Source organism: Mastigoproctus giganteus, chromosome 4 (genome assembly GCF_048544385.1).
Source record: "Mastigoproctus giganteus isolate SK-2022 chromosome 4, ASM4854438v1, whole genome shotgun sequence".
Taxonomy (NCBI): Eukaryota; Metazoa; Arthropoda; class Arachnida; order Uropygi; family Thelyphonidae; genus Mastigoproctus; species Mastigoproctus giganteus.
In genome coordinates this window covers 198,034,233-198,052,263 of record NC_143578.1, presented here as the reverse complement: position 1 = coordinate 198,052,263, position 18,031 = coordinate 198,034,233, and the positions used below count along the sequence as shown (strand labels likewise).

Here is an 18,031-nt window from a genome sequence, read left to right as displayed (position 1 = left end):
AATTTGTCAGACAAGACTTTCCCTTAACAAACCCATGCTGTGTCTGAATTATTGCTGCAGTCTTGTCTAGATGATCCTGCAATGCATCTTTAACCAGTGATTCCATTATTTTACCCTGAACAGAAGTTAAACTAACTGGTCTGTAATTACTCGTGTCACCCTTCGATCCCCCTTTGTGAATTGAGGATACATTTGCACATCTCCAGTCCGTGGGGACCTTCCCTGAATCCAAGGATGCTCTCATAATTATGGCTAAGGGTTTGCTTAGTTGCTTTGCCGCCTCCTTTAATATAACTGAATAGATCCCATCCATCCCAGGTGCCTTTCTTATGATTAACTTCAACAATTTCTCCTCCACTTTGCTTTCAGTTATTCCAAAATCATTAAGTATCCTGCTACAATTTGATAACCTTCTGCCATTTTCAGACCTTAATAATTCCTCATGTGTGAATGTAGATGCAAAATACTCATTCAGTTTGTTTGCTATCTGAGCAGGATCATCAACAGTCGAACCAGCGATGTCAAGTGGACCAATGAGATTCATCCCCTTCCTTTTAGAGTTTATATAAGTAAAGAAATCCTTGCTGTTTTTCTTAGCATCTTTTGCCAAGGATTTCTCGTAATCTGCCTTCGCCTGCCTAACCTCCTTTGTGACCTGATTACAGACTAGCTTATATCTGCCATAGGCTTCTGAGTCGCTTGATAATTTATATGTATCCCATGCATTTTTCTTCTCTGTTATGAGTCTCATTAGTTCATTAGATAACCATTTAGGCCTAAACCTTGAACAATATTTCTTAATAGGTATGAAACTTTTAGTAGCTTCCACGATTAATTCCTTGAATGCTTCCCACTTACAATTTACTGTTGGTAACATTGTCAGTTAATCCCACTGTACAGAATTTAAAAACTGTCGGAGACCACTGTACTCACCTTTACGGAAGCAAAAACCCTTTCCTTTACCCCTGATGGTAATTAAATCTTTAAGTAAATCCCACATCAGTACACTGTGATCACTGCCACCTAATGGTTCCTTTATCTGCAAATTCTTAATACATGAATGATGACTGTTGATTGATTGTTGCTGTAGCATACTCTGATTACTATAATTAACCACCCTGCCCACCTTTTAATCATCAGAAAACTTAGGCTTTAAACTTGATATGCTGACATCAGTAAGGAGGCAAATTTCAAACCATGTGGTTCTCACTCATGGAATTAGTTCATGAATAGCAGTAGCCATTAATAAGTACTCTTTGTCTCCTACCATTCAATCATCCCTTTATCCCTAATAGTAACTTGTTCCTAATGCTGCACTGTTCCAATTTGTACACAGTCATTCATGTGGTACAGTATTAAAAGATTTACTGAAATCTAATAAATTATTTCATTTATTTTTGCATCTAGTTCTTTTGTTATTATCTCATAGTAGCTAATCAGATTGGTCAGTAAAGATCTCCCAGTATATTTCTCCTCAATGCCATAATGGAAATTTGAATTGTCCCCCACTCCCCTCCTTTAATTCATTTAGAGGGTGTCTTCCTTAAAAAACAAAAAAAGTATATTCTTGCCCTCAAACACGGTTTACTATATTTTGTATTTTAGTACAATTAACCTTACATTTTTAAAGGATTTTTATTAAGCTACTTTGGACCTCCCCCCTCCTATGCAGATGGCCTTCAAATGATTTCGGTGCAGGACTACTATTTCTCTGCATCTCCTTATGATACAGCGATTTCTTGTTAGAAACTGAATTCAAACTAGTGGTCACTTTGCAATTGCTCTTGTCAGGGGCGCCTCCGTAGCCAGGTGGGCAGGAGCAGCAGTGCGTAGCACACGCTTCTTGATTAGACCGGTGTTCGAGCCCGTGACCACCAAATACAGGGGATGCGGAAAGGTCAGGGAATGACCGCCTCATATCCCTGGAGCAATATGGCCTCAGTTGCTAATGCTCCTAAAAAAAAACCCAAATAACAAAAATAACAAAATAGCTGTTGTCAGTAATCTATAGTGCAATCAAATTATTTCTGACACAATGAAAAGTTAATATTTCAAATATAAATTAGGTATTTATATATTCCTATTAAAGAACAATTAAGAGGAACATGTATTGAACATTTATCATAATCAAAAAAACCCCCTATTTTTTATGTTGCTTTAGATATTACATAAATTAGATGGACTTACATTGCATATTGTATATGTTACAAACCTTTAAAATGTGATATATTTAAAATAAAATTTTTCAAGTACATGTGACCTATTTCAGTTTATTTGGTTGAAAATACTAATTTGATTTTTTTTCCCTTTAAGTGATATTCCAAGATGGGAATTTTTTTTTTGAAATTGGATGTTGCATCTCTCTCTCTCACTCAAATTTTTAATCATATATTCAGCTAACTAAATTTCTCTTTTATAGAAATTTGCTCTGAAAGTACTGAGGCTGTAATGAGGTTCTTATGTTTAGGTAAGTGATGGTTTCTTTACATAATTTTTGAGTATAAAGCATATGCTGTATTAATCCTTTGGTTATTAATAGTTGAAGTCATCTAATAAACTTCATAATCTGAATTTTAAAGGGATGCATGCTTAGTGGTTGAGCAATTTTGGAATATTAAGTGCTAACAACTGAACTTATATTCATCTTTAAACATTTATAATGACTGAAAGGTAGTGACTGATATCTTTTGAGATTATGTTCAGAATTATAGTGAGATCCAGTAATCCTTACATTTCAGGGGTACAGTTATCACAGGCCAGCTATATAGTCTATCAGACAGAACATATTGGTAACTCTCTAGGTGGCATCCAGATCAGCTAGTGTGTAATCTCACTGTTGCAACTCTGCCAGGTAGTGTTTGAAGAGAATCTGGATAGCACATGCCTGAGGCACTATCAGAACCATGTTATGTCAAGGAGCTAGTATATTCCTGATGTCTTTATGACATATCAAAAATTTCTCTAACTCATTATCTGTGAAAAGATCTATATCTCCCAAAATCTTCATTCATTTCATAAATATACATGGTTTCAGTTCCAATCTTACTAATGTCCATTTTCATCTACAATATGCAAAGCATCACTTACTTTTTCTGAAAGAGTCTCAACAGTCAGTTATCTCAACCACTACTCATCTCATTGCCTACTGTTTTCTCTATGATTCCTTTCATTTCAAAGATGATACTTGTGCTGTGTTCCCTCTGGCGTACCTTGCCAGAGACTTCCTAATTTAGAAATTCCTGTTTTTGATCTTCTCTTGCTTAAGATTGCTCTATCCCATTCTGTTGCCTCTATTGTTCTTCCAACTCTCAAATGTGATTATAATGGGATCAAACATTTTTATTCTTTTCAGTGGGATCATTTATTGTTGGTGAAAAATGTAAATGCCAAATGGGAAGTGTTCAGAAAAGTAATCATAGAGGTGCTAAAGATATGGTTCAAGATTTAGACCAAAAAGGATGTCAAATAAACTGATGAATTTTGTAACAGAAAAGCAAAATGCATGGGATATTGTAAGTCATCAGCAAGATACATAGACGTACAACAAATACTAACTAGTTTTACTTATTGTAAATTTAGGCGCCTCCGTGGCCAGGTGGGAAAGAGCAGCAGTGCGTAGCACACGCTTCTTGATTAGACCAGGGTTCAAGCCCGTCACCACCAAATACGGAGGATGCGGAAAGGTCAGGGAATGACCACCGCATATCCTGGAGCAATATGGCCTTAGTTGCTAATGCTCCTAAAAAACACCAAAATAACAAAAAAAAACTTATTGTAAAACTAGTTAGTTGTATTGTAATACAGTAAAACCTTGTTAATATAAACTCAGTTTATACAAAGTACTTGTTTATATTAAACACGTACCATTTCCATGTGAAAGAATAGACTTTTCAATGTAAATATATTCCTTTATTAGAAAATTCGGTTAATATGTATTACAAAGTCCTTTTTTCACCCCATGAGAAATAAATATTGACATTTTGTATGTTTAATACAAATCTTTGTCAGAGCGATCCGATTATTGCCCCTGGCCACTTGGCTCCCTACTTACTGAAGGATGGCACTGACTTGTTAGAAATTAGTTATGTGTAAACAAAAGCAGTTTATGGTAGCTACAATGTCAAGTGCAATCTGAAAAACATCTTTCTGAAGGATGAGTTGTTAAATTAACAAAAGAATAAAAAGTTTAAGTTTTTCTAAGTTGTTTACATGCACTCCCTTGCTCTCCACGGGTATAAGGTTAGTTGCAATTGTTACCACAGTTCAAAGAGTCTTTTGCTATCGTATTGAGCAATATATTTTTTGTGTCATTTTATCTGAGCTGATGTCTTTTTCGGAATTTGTCTTTAAATTAATTTAAAATTTGTTTATATTAAATCTTATCTAGCAGCGTTATGGCGCCAAAATGTAGACAGACAGAATTAAACTAAAAATTATACAAGAGACTGATAGGATAGAAAGAAGTAAAATGGACATTGCAAAGGAATACAACATCCCTTTACCTACTTTATCTACAATACTGAAAAAGACTTAAAGAAGTGTGTTTTTGACGCTGGAACAGCGATGAAAAACAGGAAACAAATTTGTGGTGCAAAACATGAGGAGCTTGAAACAAAACTTTTCAAGTGGTACCAACAAATGCGTGCATCTAATTTGCCAATATCAGGTCCGATTTTGCAAGAAAAGGCAAATTATCTAGCTCAGCAACATGGGATTAGCGACTTAAAATGCAGCAGTAGCTGGTTCCAAAGATTTAAAGACAGGAATAACTTGGTTTCAGGAAATGTTTGCAGTGAGTCTGGATTAGTTGACAAAGAAAAGGTTACAGACTGGTTGTGTTTCGTACAGTCCATCCTTGAAAAATATGAGGAAAAGGATATTTTTAATCTTGACGAGACAGGTTTATTTTATAATTTGCTGCCAAACAAAACATTGCTGTTCGAGGAGAGTCTTGTCGTGGTGGAAAATTAAGTAAACAAACGATCGCTGTTCTGTTATGCTGCAATTCAGATGGCAGTACAAAACTACGCCCACTTGTGATTGGTAAGTTTTCCAAGCCAAGATGTTTTAAAGCAGTTAACCAACTTCCATGTGATTATGAGGCCAATAGAAGTGCTTGGCTTATGGTCAAAATTTTTCAGTCTTGGTTATTGGACAGAAGAATGGATTCAGAAAAAAGGAACATTTTGATGATTCTAGATCGTTGTACAGCACATTCTGCCGAGACACTTAAGTTGACAAATATATGGCTGTTCTTTTCATCCCTGAATATCACCAGTTTAATGCAACCACTGGATCAAGGCATTATTTATAACCCCAAGAGAGCATATAGAGCCCACCCGATAAGGTACTTGATCCACAACATAGAAGGAGGGAGCAATTTGCAACCAAATTGGAATGTCTTGGATGTTATCTGTAATCTTGTTATTGCTTGGGAAAGTATTACATATATCAAGTGTAAAAATCAACTGCTTCAGAAAGAGTGCTTTGGAGAGAACATAATCAAAAAACATGGTCCAGCAGACAAATGTGATAGCAACAGTGAGGAATGGAGGAATTTGAAGGAGCATATAGATTTTGTTGGCGAATTTGAAGAGTTTGTGAATGTGGATGATGAAGTTGCTACTACTGCAACACCAACCCCAGAAGAGCTGCTGGGTACCAAACAAAACAATGATGTTTTTGTTACCAGCGACAATGAAAGTGAAGAAGCGTGCACACTGCCATCTAAAAAAGATGCCCAAAATGCATTGAACATAATAGAGAATGTGTTGGCCTGCAGTTACGTTGATAAAGAAACAACTATTGCATTTGATAACATCTGTGCTGCAGTTAAAAATTCATATAGGACAAAAACTGTGGAAACAACATTGGATTCTTTCTTTAAATTAGATTAATTTATTAAAAAGTTAATGGTTTGTATGTCTCTTTTTATATTAAGATTGTAATTTTTTTACTGTGATACTAAAATATTGTATATATATCAAAATATATACTGTAACAATATTTTCATTTCCGTTAATATTGCTTTTCTCTTAGTTTATCTTACAAATAAAATAAAATCTTTAAAAAATGTTATTCCTATTACTGTATTGTTAGACAAGGCTTTTGTTTTTATTTTGTTTTATTTTTATTATTTTATTTTATTAATTTATTTTTGATGTTATTATTATTTATTTTATTCTTAGATATATAGTATGTACAAAAAAAAACCAAAAAAAAAAAAAACTGCAAAATTTTGACACTTTTGGGGGACTTCATTACTACAAACCTTGTTTGTAGTAATGAAGAGTTGAATGAGATTCCACTGTATAACCAGGTTACTTAGGGTTATTAGCCAAACTCAGGCCTGTTCTTAACCATTTTTAATATTGTGCTAAACACAAGGGTGTCAAAAGCTCTTGTGTTAGCACAACTGTTAGGGGTGATGCACCACACATTAGCCATTTCTCCTGAATTTAGCAGTAGGCATATGAACTTAACTGTATTAATTGTATCAGTTGATGCTATTTCCAGTGTTACCAACTTTACATTTCAGGAAAGCCAGTCAGATATTAGTTTCATTTATTCACAGATTCCGGTTTTGCATATCACGTTAATTACTTGAGAGTTTTTTATAAATTAAAACAGTATCCATTTTGACTACTAGTGATTACATTTTAAAGTGAGTTTAGTTGTTTTATGTTAAAGAAAGTTGCTTAAATTTGTCACTAACAGGTTTAGCCTCCTTCAAAAAGGCAACTTCTAAGATACACTCCAACCCAGGCCTGTTCCTACCATCAGCATTGAGCATGCTCAATGCTGATGGGATTCTTCCTCTTGCTCAGAATAATCACCTGAGAGGGCATAACTTCAAATTGAGGAAAGATAGATGTAGGATAGATGTGTGGAAATTTGCCTTTAGCCAGCGGGTAGTTGGTTGGTGGAACAGACTTCCTTGTTGGGGAAGTTGATAGCCTAAATAAATTTAAGACTCAGCTGGACAGGTATTTCGAACGAACGGAGGGGTGAAATGGGAGTGGGTTTTTTTTTTTGGCTGATTCTGCATAAGCTTGCTTTCTTGCATCATATGTCTCTACTAACGCTAATTGTTAATATTGTGCTAAAGACAAGGGTGCTAAAAGTAAGGAGCAACATGCGTTGGCCGTTCCTCCTGAATTTAGCAGTAGATATGCGTGCTTAACTAGTTGCAACCTGCCATACAATGCCCAGCAAAATTGTTACAATGTAACAACATTCGCTAGAAATTGGAGTTTAACTGGTTTGAACCTGCCATGCGCCGTCTGACAAAACTACTACAATGTAATAGCATTTGCTTACAAGGGTATGACGAGTTCTTTTACTTCAACATTCAGCTACAAACAGAGCAAATCATTTTTGCAGTTAATTGTGTACAAAAGAATTTAAAATTCTGTGAAGCTCATGGGGTGCCTTTACCTTAAAATTAAATCGATTTTCACTATTAATAATTTATGTTTTGTATTTTCTAATTTTGATTGAAACACCCAATCCCATTAATGTAAATTTCGATATTAGAAAATTCTTTTATTTATCTTTAACAGATGTCTGACAATAAAAGGGAAAAAACCTCGGGAGCACAAAATTGTAAAAGAAAGATGAAGAAAAAAAGTTATTTGGTTCTGTAGAAAAATGTTTTAATTGTGGTAGCCAAAATACAGTGGACAAACCTCAAGTGGTGAACCACAAGGTCAATGTAAATAAAAATATAATTAATAAACCTGTTGATGGTAAGAATGGACTACAAGATGCAATAGATAATAAACCTGAAGATAATGCAACAAAAACTCAAGAAATAAAGGGCAATATCAGAGATACAGTTCAAAAATCAATTGACATGGAAAACAAAAATGAGAAAAATGAAAACTGAGATGACAAAATTGAATTTGATCCTATTTTATTGGAGTTTACTAATCCAGGTACTTGGCCACAGATTCTTTCAAATAGAACATTGAAATAATTATTGAAAAGGGTGTACAAATTGAAAATTTTAATTTTCCAAGAGATCATACAGGAAAATGTTTTTCAGTTACTTATTATAAATGCAAATCGACAAATGGAGAAACGGTTATTCACAAATGGCTAATTTATTTTGCTAAATTAAATAGCATTTTTTTGTAAACTAGTAAAATGAATGTGAAGTTTGCCGATCTAAAAGGTTTCTGCATTTGGAATCATTTGCTTTTTGAATTAGCAGAACATGATCAAATTAAAAATCATTTGGAAAATTACATAAAATATTCTGGTCTACAAAAGAGGTTAGTTGAAAATTGCACAATTGATAAAGATCAACAACATTTTTGAGTTATAAAAAAAAATTGTTTTTTTTTGTAACTTGAAATAATATGTTGTTGATTTGTTGTTTTACATTTACAAAAAAAGTAATTCTATTTTTTGTAATGTAAAAAAAAAAGTTTGTACTGTAAAAATAGTAATAAATAGAACAAATAATATGTATTGTTCAGTTTTTAATTACACAGTGCCTAGCATTTCAAGGTGCATCAAATACTTTATTTGAAAAGTTAATGGTAATTTTTTAAAGGCTGTTGAAATGCTTTCCAAATTCGATAGTGTCATTGCAAATCATATCAAAAATATTCATAAATCAAAGCCCAATATCCATTGAAAGCCTCATTATTTATATAATAAATCCCAAAATGAAATAATATCTCTACTGGCTAACAAAATTAGAGAGATAATAGGCTTACTAAAAAAAAAAAAATATTACGTCGAACAATTAACCGTTGTTCTTAGGGGTGTTTCATTTAGTGATACTAATGTCAAAATACGAGAATATTTTTTGAGTTTTTTTCCAATTACACATGTAATGGGAAAAGGTCTTCTTTAATTTTTTATTAAGAGAATTAGAACACTTTAGATGTTCTTAATGTAAGTGGGCAAGGTTATGACAATGGAGCAAACATGTAGGTCTACAAAAAATAATTTTAAATGTAAATTCCGATGCTATGTTTGTACCATGCTTTGCCCAAATTTTAAGTTTAGTGGTAAATGACCTGATTAAAATTACTCAAGGCAGTTGATTTTTTTAATATCATTCAGGAATTTATGTATTTCATGCATCTTCTACATACGGGTGAGATATATTAAGAAAATATATTGAAAATTTAACATTATAAAACCTATAAGTGACAATTTCCAATGTCCAAATCAAAATACCTAAAAGAAACGCGAAGGATTCACATAAAACTATCTACCACGCGTGCTCGGTACACGCGCCACTTTTTTATTCATCTCTCTTTTTTTTTTTTTGTCAACTAGGGAAATATAATGGATACATATTTTTTTCATGATAAAATTTTAATATTACCAATAAAAAATAACACGAAATATTTCCCATATCACAAAAAATTCTACAATATAAAAACAAATATTATATAAAAAACAAACTCTTCTAGAAAAGGTACACAATAATTATTATTATTAGCTATATGGTGCAAGGAAGCCTGAGGCTTATGCTGCACCAGCAAAAAAAAAAAAAAAAAAATCCTGAGTTACCCCGAGAGAGAGAGAGAGAGAGAGAGAGGAGAAAAGTAAAATAGAATCACCAAGAAAAAGAAGAATGATGATATCCAGCCCAGGATCCTTAGTGTGCCAAGCCCATACTCACCAGATGTGAGCCCCCGGGGTTAAATCACAGATTACATAAAAAAAATTATTACACAAATATTCAAGAAAAATTTATTCTAAAAATTACCATATACAATTTACTTCTTTATTAATATATTTGAAACCACTGCTAAGATATTTCTGGCTTTTATAAATGAAGAGGGAATTTCACTTGATTTTAAAGATAGACTGTCTTCGACAAATCTCTAAAATCATTAATTTTTATTTCATATTTTATCAGAAAATTTGAATTTCTTATTTGTTTTTCACCATCTTGCCACAGAGACAAAAGTTCTTTCATATTCCACGATTCCAGGTGGCATAAGTTTAAAATTTCTTTCAATTCTTCATCGTCAGTAGTATCATTCTTTTATTTATTTAATTTTAAATTACTCTGTTGCATTAATAACTTATCCTTAATAACGTGTCATGAGGTATTTTTTTAAATGTGTCCTTACTTTCAATTCCTTCAAATTCTTTCAACTTCAACATGCTCTCAATTTTAGCTTCCGAATTTTTGAAATTAGTGATAGCATTGATAGTTAGAATAATTGATTTATCTGCTTTTACTATAGTGATGCTGCGACTTTGTGAAGCTTCTAGTTAAGGTATGAGAGCTCCTGCAGGATGTTGATCATTAGTGCTAAATCGTTAAGAAATTCCAGGTTGAAAAGTCGGTTTAATAATCCAGAATATTTAAATAACTTTCTCATTCAAAATGTTTGCACAAAGTGGGATAATTCCTCCAACCCTCAATTGCTGTCCGTAAGCTACAAGCTGCCCATTGTGGCCTGAACACACGACCAATCTTTATAGTTTACATCAAGTTCTTTAGCAATTATCTTTAATTCGTGCTGGTTTTTTGGAGATTGGTGATACAGTTTTTTTTTAATTATTGCCTGTATGCCATTATATTTTAGAACGGCCCCGGATGCCAAGCGTTTTCCGTGGCCAAGCGATTCTCTGAGCTCTATAAAGCGATTTAAAGCATTCTCCTTTAAAGGAATCACTCTTCTTTTAAGTTCCACGTTAGTTTCTCTTAAGTTCTTAAAAAAAGCACTGTAGACTTCATCTTACAAGTTGTAAGTTAAGTCAGGAAAGAAAAGACAACTTTCCTTTTAATTTTATTAGAGTTACTAACCCAACTAACCTAACAACCGCTTGGCCACTCGTGGCATTACTCCTGCCTCCCCGTGGCGGGGCCGGTAACCTGAGTGGGAAAGCCAACCCTCAGGGCCAAAAGGAGTATAAAATGGACAAAGAAACCTTTCCCTCACTTGATCAGTTGAGATCACCTACTGATCAAGACCAACCCAATCATGACACTTATCAAAATAAAAGACAAAAAACAGATCTATGTCAACAAGATCACCCAGCCTTTCTCCTTATTCATTCTTATCAGATTCTCCTGTTAGCAAATTATCCCCATTTCTAATCCAGAAATGTTTGGAAAATGCTGCAGGATCACCGAAGATGGTAAAGCGATTACAGTCTGGAGATCTGCTGGTAGAGACAATGAAGCCAAAATACTCGGAATTTTTATTGAAACTGACTACTTTTGGTGGAATTCCCGTGAAAATAACGCCTCATGCCACTCTGAATACATCAAAAGGAGTTATAGCAGAGTGGGATCTGATTAACATCTCAGAGGATGAAATTGTACAAGAATTGACAGATCAAAGAGTAATACATGCAAAAAGAATATTAATCTGGAAAGATGGAGAATTAAAGCCAACAAGGAACATAATACTGAACTTTAGTACCCCAAACTTACCAACAATGGTTAAAGCAGGGTATCTGAATTGTCGTATACGTCCATATATACCGAATCCCATCAGGTGTTACAAATGCCAGAAATATGGACACTCCCAGGTAGCTTGCCATGGCACTATGATTTGCCCAAACTGTGGTTCAACAGAAACACTCAAGTTGATTGTACTGTAACCTCCTTCACCTGTCCCAATTGCAAAGGTAACCATCCGGCATATTCAAAAAATTGTGAAATGTGGTAAGTGGGGAAAGAAATACAAAACAGAAAACAAAGTAACGTATCAGGAAGCCAAAAAGCACATCATGCAGTTTATGCCAAAACGCACGTATGCACAAGCAACCCAACACAATCATTCTATTGCACCTCAAACTGACATTGCAGTCCCTCCAAACATTTCTTTTGCAGATTGGGCCAGGTCCATGCTTAATGCTAAGCCACAACCTGCCAAAACATAAGCAACTGGAACAAGCAATTAATACACCAATTTCAGTTCCTCCTAACGTGCCTGAAACTACAAAAAAAAGCAGAAAAAACAGTACCTACAGATCATGCTCAGACCAAGAAACAATTCCCTATACATTTGGATGTTGACAACAAAACTGACCAAGAAGAAACTATATTAGAACTTCATGCAGAAGAACACATGGATACAGAGAGACCAGTTTTCCCCAAAAAAGACAGAAATAAATCAGATCGTTACAAACAAACTGCTTCAAAAAAACAGACAGATCAAAACACAACTCCTAAAAGCAAGTAATGCAGCACATACTTCAATGGAATTGCAGAGGCATACGAGCCAATATTGATGATATATATATGACCTGATTAATAAGTACAATCCAGTGAGTGTTTGTCTGCAAGAAACAAATTTAACACCACAGGTAACTCTCTCAATTAGAAACTTCACAATGTACAGAAAAGACAGGAATACTGCAAAATCTGCACATGGAGGAGTAGCAATACTAGTTAACTCTAAAATCCCAGTTCGACATATCTCTCTACAGACTGACTTAGAAGCTGTTGCTGTGCGTATTGCGCTTGGAATAACACTAACTCTTGTTTCAATATACCTCCCACCAAACAGACTTTTTATGCTTAAAGAGCTAGAAGATCTTATAGCACAATTGCCAAAACCTTTCTGCCTTTTTGGAGATTTCAATGAGCATCACCTGTTGTGGGGATCTTCAAGCATGGATAAAAGAGGACATATGATAGAGACATTACTGAATCAATAGCAGTTAACCTTGCTAAATACTGGCCATCACACTTATGTCCATCTACCCACAGGCTCCACTTCAGCAATTGATCTGTCAATCTGTTCTCCCATACTGTTCCCCAGTATGGAGTGGTCAACCTTATATGATCCACACAACAGCGATCATTTTCCAATTATATGTAAAATTCAAACAAAACAATCCCACTCTCCATATTACAGAGTAAAATGGAAATTCACAAAAGCGAACTGGACAAAATATTCATTCTGTATTAATTTTGATGATCAATTTATTAAAACCCAACCAATAGATAAAGTCACAGAGCACATCACCGCACAAATTTTGGCAGCAGCTTCTGAGGCAATTCCTCAATCCTCTGCAAACCAAAAAAGACATGCAAAACACTGGTGGAATGAGGCCTGTAAGAGTGCAAAACGAGAAAAAAATAAAGCTTGGAACCTGTTTCGTAGATTTCCCTACAACAGTCAACCTCATTTTATATAAAAAACAAAAGGCAAGGGCACGACAAATCAGGAAACAAGCCAAAAAAGAAGCGTGGATAACATTTGCCAGTACCATCACGAAGGACACCAGCAGTCGGCTAATATGGAAGAAAATCCAACAATTAAATAATAAGTACATTCCCTTTTCTGCTCCAATCTTGATTAAGAATGGACGAGAACTGTCCTCTCCAAAGGAAATAGGCGATTTCCTTGGAGAGACCTTCAGTCAAATATCATCAGCTTCTGCGTACGACAATCCTTTCCTGAAAATCAAAACCTCTGCAGAAAAATATAAATTAAATTTCAACACCAACCAATCCCTTCCTTATAATCAACCATTCATCCTAGCTGAACTCCAAGAAGCTCTGAACAGATCAGCAAACAGCTCAGCAGAACCGGACGGAATCTATTATATAATGCTTAAACATCTAAATAATACAGCTTTAAGTTTATTACTAGTATTCTACAACCGGATATTTCTTGAATGTGTTTATCCTTCCTCATTGCATCATTCTGTAATTCTTGCCTTTCCAAAACCAGGAAAGGATCAATCGCTTCCACAAAACTACCGACCAATTTCCCTAACCAGCTGTTTGAGTAAAACACTAGAAAAAATGATACGTAGGAGATTAAAATGGATACTAGAAAGCAAAATGCTACTAAATATCAACCAATATGGTTTCACACAAAACAGATCCTGTTTGGACCTTATGGTAAGAGCTGAAACTAACATTCGGTATGCATATGTTAAAAATGAACATCTGGTAATGGTGAGTCTAGATATTGAAAAGGCATTCGATACCACATGGAGGTATGGCATTCTTCGAGAGCTGTATACCGTAGGGTTGAGAGGACACATACCTCAATTCATCCAGAACTTTCTCAAGTGCAGAACCTTTCAAGTTCGTCACCAGAATGTACTTTCACAATATTTTATTCAAGAAGAAGGGGTGCCTCAAGGGTCCATACTTAGTCCTACACTCTTCGCAATTAGACTAAATACCATTACGCAAAATATCCCCAAAACCGTAGAAATATATATGTATGCCGACGATCTTGCTATATCATGCCATTCACCAACCATTAACAGCATAGAGAGACAGTTACAACTTACCATAAATAAGTTAGAGACATGGACTGTACAAAATGGTTATCGCCTGTCAAAACAAAAGACAATTGCAGTTCATTTCTGTAAAAAGCGCAGATTACATCCAGAGCCTGAACTTAAAATAAAAAACCAACCAATCCCTCTTGCCAGCAATATCCGCATTTTAGGTTTAATATTAGATACTAAACTCAATTTTGCCATGCACATAACTTATCTCAGAACTCTCTGCTTGAAAAAACTCAATATACTCAGAGCCTTCTCTGCCATGGCATGGGGTGCAGATAGATGCACTCTCCTGCATTTGTATCGTTCGTTCATCATCAGGTCTCGTCTAGATTATGGTTCAATAGTATATGACTCAGCTAGGAAAACTGTACTTACAAGACTGAATACAATACAGCACAGTGCTCTTCTCACTGCTCTTGGAGCTTTTCGAACATCTCCGGTCCAAAGTCTCTATATAGAGGCATACGAACCACCACTTCACCTCAGAAGGAAAATGTTACTCCTCACCTATGGCCGGCCGGGCTAGCCGGGTGGGTAAAGTGCCTGCCTTGCAACCCAAAGGTCGCGGGTTCGATTCCCACCTAGGGCTTGGATCAAAGTACTGCAAAAACCTTGGGAGGTGCATTATGGCCACAGAAGCCGATGTGCCAACAACTACCAAAAAAAAAAAAAAAACCCCACCTATGCAGTCAGGATTCAAAGCCTTCCAGATCATCTGAATCAACCGCTGCTTTTCAATCCTGAAAGGGTAACATTCTGTAACAATAAACCCACTGAAAATAGACCAACTGGTATTAGATATTAGACTACAAGATTTGATGCATTGCTGGAATGCTCATTTTGAAAACACGCTCAAAGAAACCAAAATATCTGATCTGTCTTGGTCCTCAAACCCACCTTACTGTGATACCTATTTCCAACAATGGGGAAAAAAGTCCATGGAAAGCTGTTACATAAAGCAATTGCACAAAGGACATGCCGCTAGCAATGCGCAGAGCTGCTTAATATATACTGATGGCTCAAAATCAGATGATGCCGTAGGTGCTGCAGCAGTCTTTCCCACATTTACAGTATCCGTATCTCTCCCAACTGAATGTAGCAGTTATACTGCAGAACTTTATGCAGTCCACCTAGCTATATACAATATCAATATCTGTCTCAGCACTAATAGTTTAATTTATACAGACTCCATGAGTGCGCTTTCCGCAATAAGTAACAATTTCTCAACCCCACATCCCATAATAAAAGAAATCCGGTCTCGTCTAAATCATTTGAGGAATCTGAATCATACCGTAAGTTTCTGTTGGATTCCAGGGCATACTGGAATCACAGGTAACGAAACAGCAGACCAGGCAGCTAAACACCCAAAGAGCAACGCACCTCCATCTTACCAAGTACCCTATATAGATTTATTAAAACATATCCGACGTATCTGTAGGGAACAATGGTTAAACATTTGGAAGACAGAGGTAAACAATAAATTATTTGAAATTAAACAAGAACCACAAATATGGAGCTCGAGCTTGAGGAAAAACAGGCACGAAGAAGTAATACTGGCAAAATTGCGCATAGGGCACACACACCTGACCCACTTGTTCCTGCTCATGGGAGATGACCCTCCTGTATGCATGCATTGTTCATCACAACTTACAGTTCGACATATTCTGTTAGATTGTTCGTATTACTCCCATATCAGAAATACTACCTTCCTTTCCCTGATACAAATGCAAGAACCTTTATCACTAACCCACCTATTGGGAAAAAATGCCAATCTGGATGAGCTTTTCGCTTATCTCAAACAAACTAGGCTTTATGAATGTATCTAATAACAAATAAGGCAAACTCCGGTACCATTCCAAATATTTGAATAGGCACATTTTTGGCCACAGTTGCCCTTGTGCCGAAAAACCTCTACACCACCGCCACCATATTTTAGAACATTTTCTGCACAGCGAAAGCCTTAACGAAGTTTCAAAATCTGCCAACATTTCCTCTTCGTAAAGTTTATATAATATCATAGTTGCCGCAACTCCCCCCCCCCTCTACATTGCTACTCTCACTAGTTCTTTGAATACAGTGCAAAATGTTGGAATCACATGGATATTCTGCTACTGTGACCATGTAAACATAGACAGGAGACATTTACTGGAAGGCAAGGATCACTCACTTCTCCGAAAAACATATGACATCTTGTAGGAGTAAAGGGGATCCACAACACAGGCTGACCAGGGGCTATAATCCATGTTGAGAATCTTCTTAATCCTCTGACTGGCTATGGAAAGCATATTGACTAGTGCGACTTTTCGGTGTGTGACTGCATAGGTTTTATGGACACCACTAACATTGTGAAATGGTAATCCCTTTCACCCTTAATTCACGCTTTCTAATTACCTAAATTGCCTAAAGGCCAGAGGTAAGAACAATGCATACAAAGTTGTCTCTCCTAACCTGTTCGTTACATGGAAATTTTCTTCATTCACTGGAAACTATTTTAAATGTAATTACCAAGGGGAATCAAAAAAATTTGCTATAAAGAAGTTCGTTAAACAGAGATCCAACTGTAATTAAATCAAAAATGAAGCAGTTTTAAAATACATAACCGATCGATTGCGCCATTAAAATGCTGGGAATGGGGCCCCACTCACCTCACTGTAGGTTTGGCTCTAGATACTCAATAATTGCATTCAGGATTTCATTTGTAAAATAAATGATCGTCTCCACAATGGGCTTGCAAATTTTCAAAAAAAATAACAATGGGCTCTCTTGAACCCATGCGAGCCCACTATAGCTCACCACTGCATCTATTATAAACCAGTCTTTCTTCAATTTGAGTTTATGCCCCCTCAGGTTTGTAATCTTAGCATGAGGAAGAATCCCATCAGCATTGAGCCTATCCAGTCCATTCAAGGCCTTATACATCTCAATCAGATCACCTTGCAGGTGCCTAGGCTCCAGATGCTGCAATTTGCAGAACTTAAGCCTTTCTTGGTAAGAGGACCCCCTTCGTTCCCCTCATGAATCTTGTTGCCCTTCTCTATACTCATTTCAGCAGCTCTACATCCTTCTTAAAATGAGACGTCCAGACCTGTACGCAGTACATAAGGCATGGCTTGACCATTGCTTTATACAGAGGAATACTTCATATCTGACTGCACAATTACTCCTAGATATTTTTCATTTTCTACCACTCTATGTGTAGTACCACACAATTGGTACATATCTCTGGGGTTACTGATACCCATATGGTACTTTACATTTGTCAATGTTAAACTTCAGTTGGCACTTCTCAGCCCCTCTGCCCAATTTTACAGATTTTACAGATCCTATTTAGTAGCCTGCTGTCATTACTATCATTAACAACCCTGCCAACCTTTGTATCACTGCAAATTTTGTATAATCAAACCTTTGTATCATCCGACAGTAAGCCTGATATACCTTTATTAATATAATTGATAATTATACAAAGCAACAGTGGGGCCCAACACTGAACCCCAGCGGGTTCAGTGTTGGGCCCCACTGTTGTATCCACCAATAACATTAGTCAACAAAGAGCAGTGTCCATTGATTAGCTACTTGTGCTTAATGCCATACTGCTCCAATTTGTACAGTAGTCTTCATGTGCAACAGTATCAAAAGCTTTCCTGAAATCCAAGTTTATATACAAAAATTATTTTTGTATTCAGTTCCTTTGTGACCACATCATAGTATCCAATCAAATTGGTCAGACAAGACTTCCCATTAACATTCGGTGCACACGTATCGTATAACAATGGTGGCAAGTTAC

At 35.8% G+C, this 18,031-nt stretch overlaps 1 protein-coding gene across 1 annotated transcript in view; it reads left to right on the top strand.

Moving 5' to 3' along the window:
* LOC150087313 (E3 ubiquitin-protein ligase LRSAM1-like) overlaps positions 1–18,031 on the top strand; it is a 533,929-nt gene that overhangs the window by 78,407 nt on the left and 437,491 nt on the right. Inside the window, exon 4 of the mRNA XM_090372443.1 lies at positions 2,420–2,467. Within this exon, the coding sequence (XP_090228569.1) occupies positions 2,420–2,467 (48 nt within the window). The remainder of the gene's footprint in view (positions 1–2,419; positions 2,468–18,031) is intronic.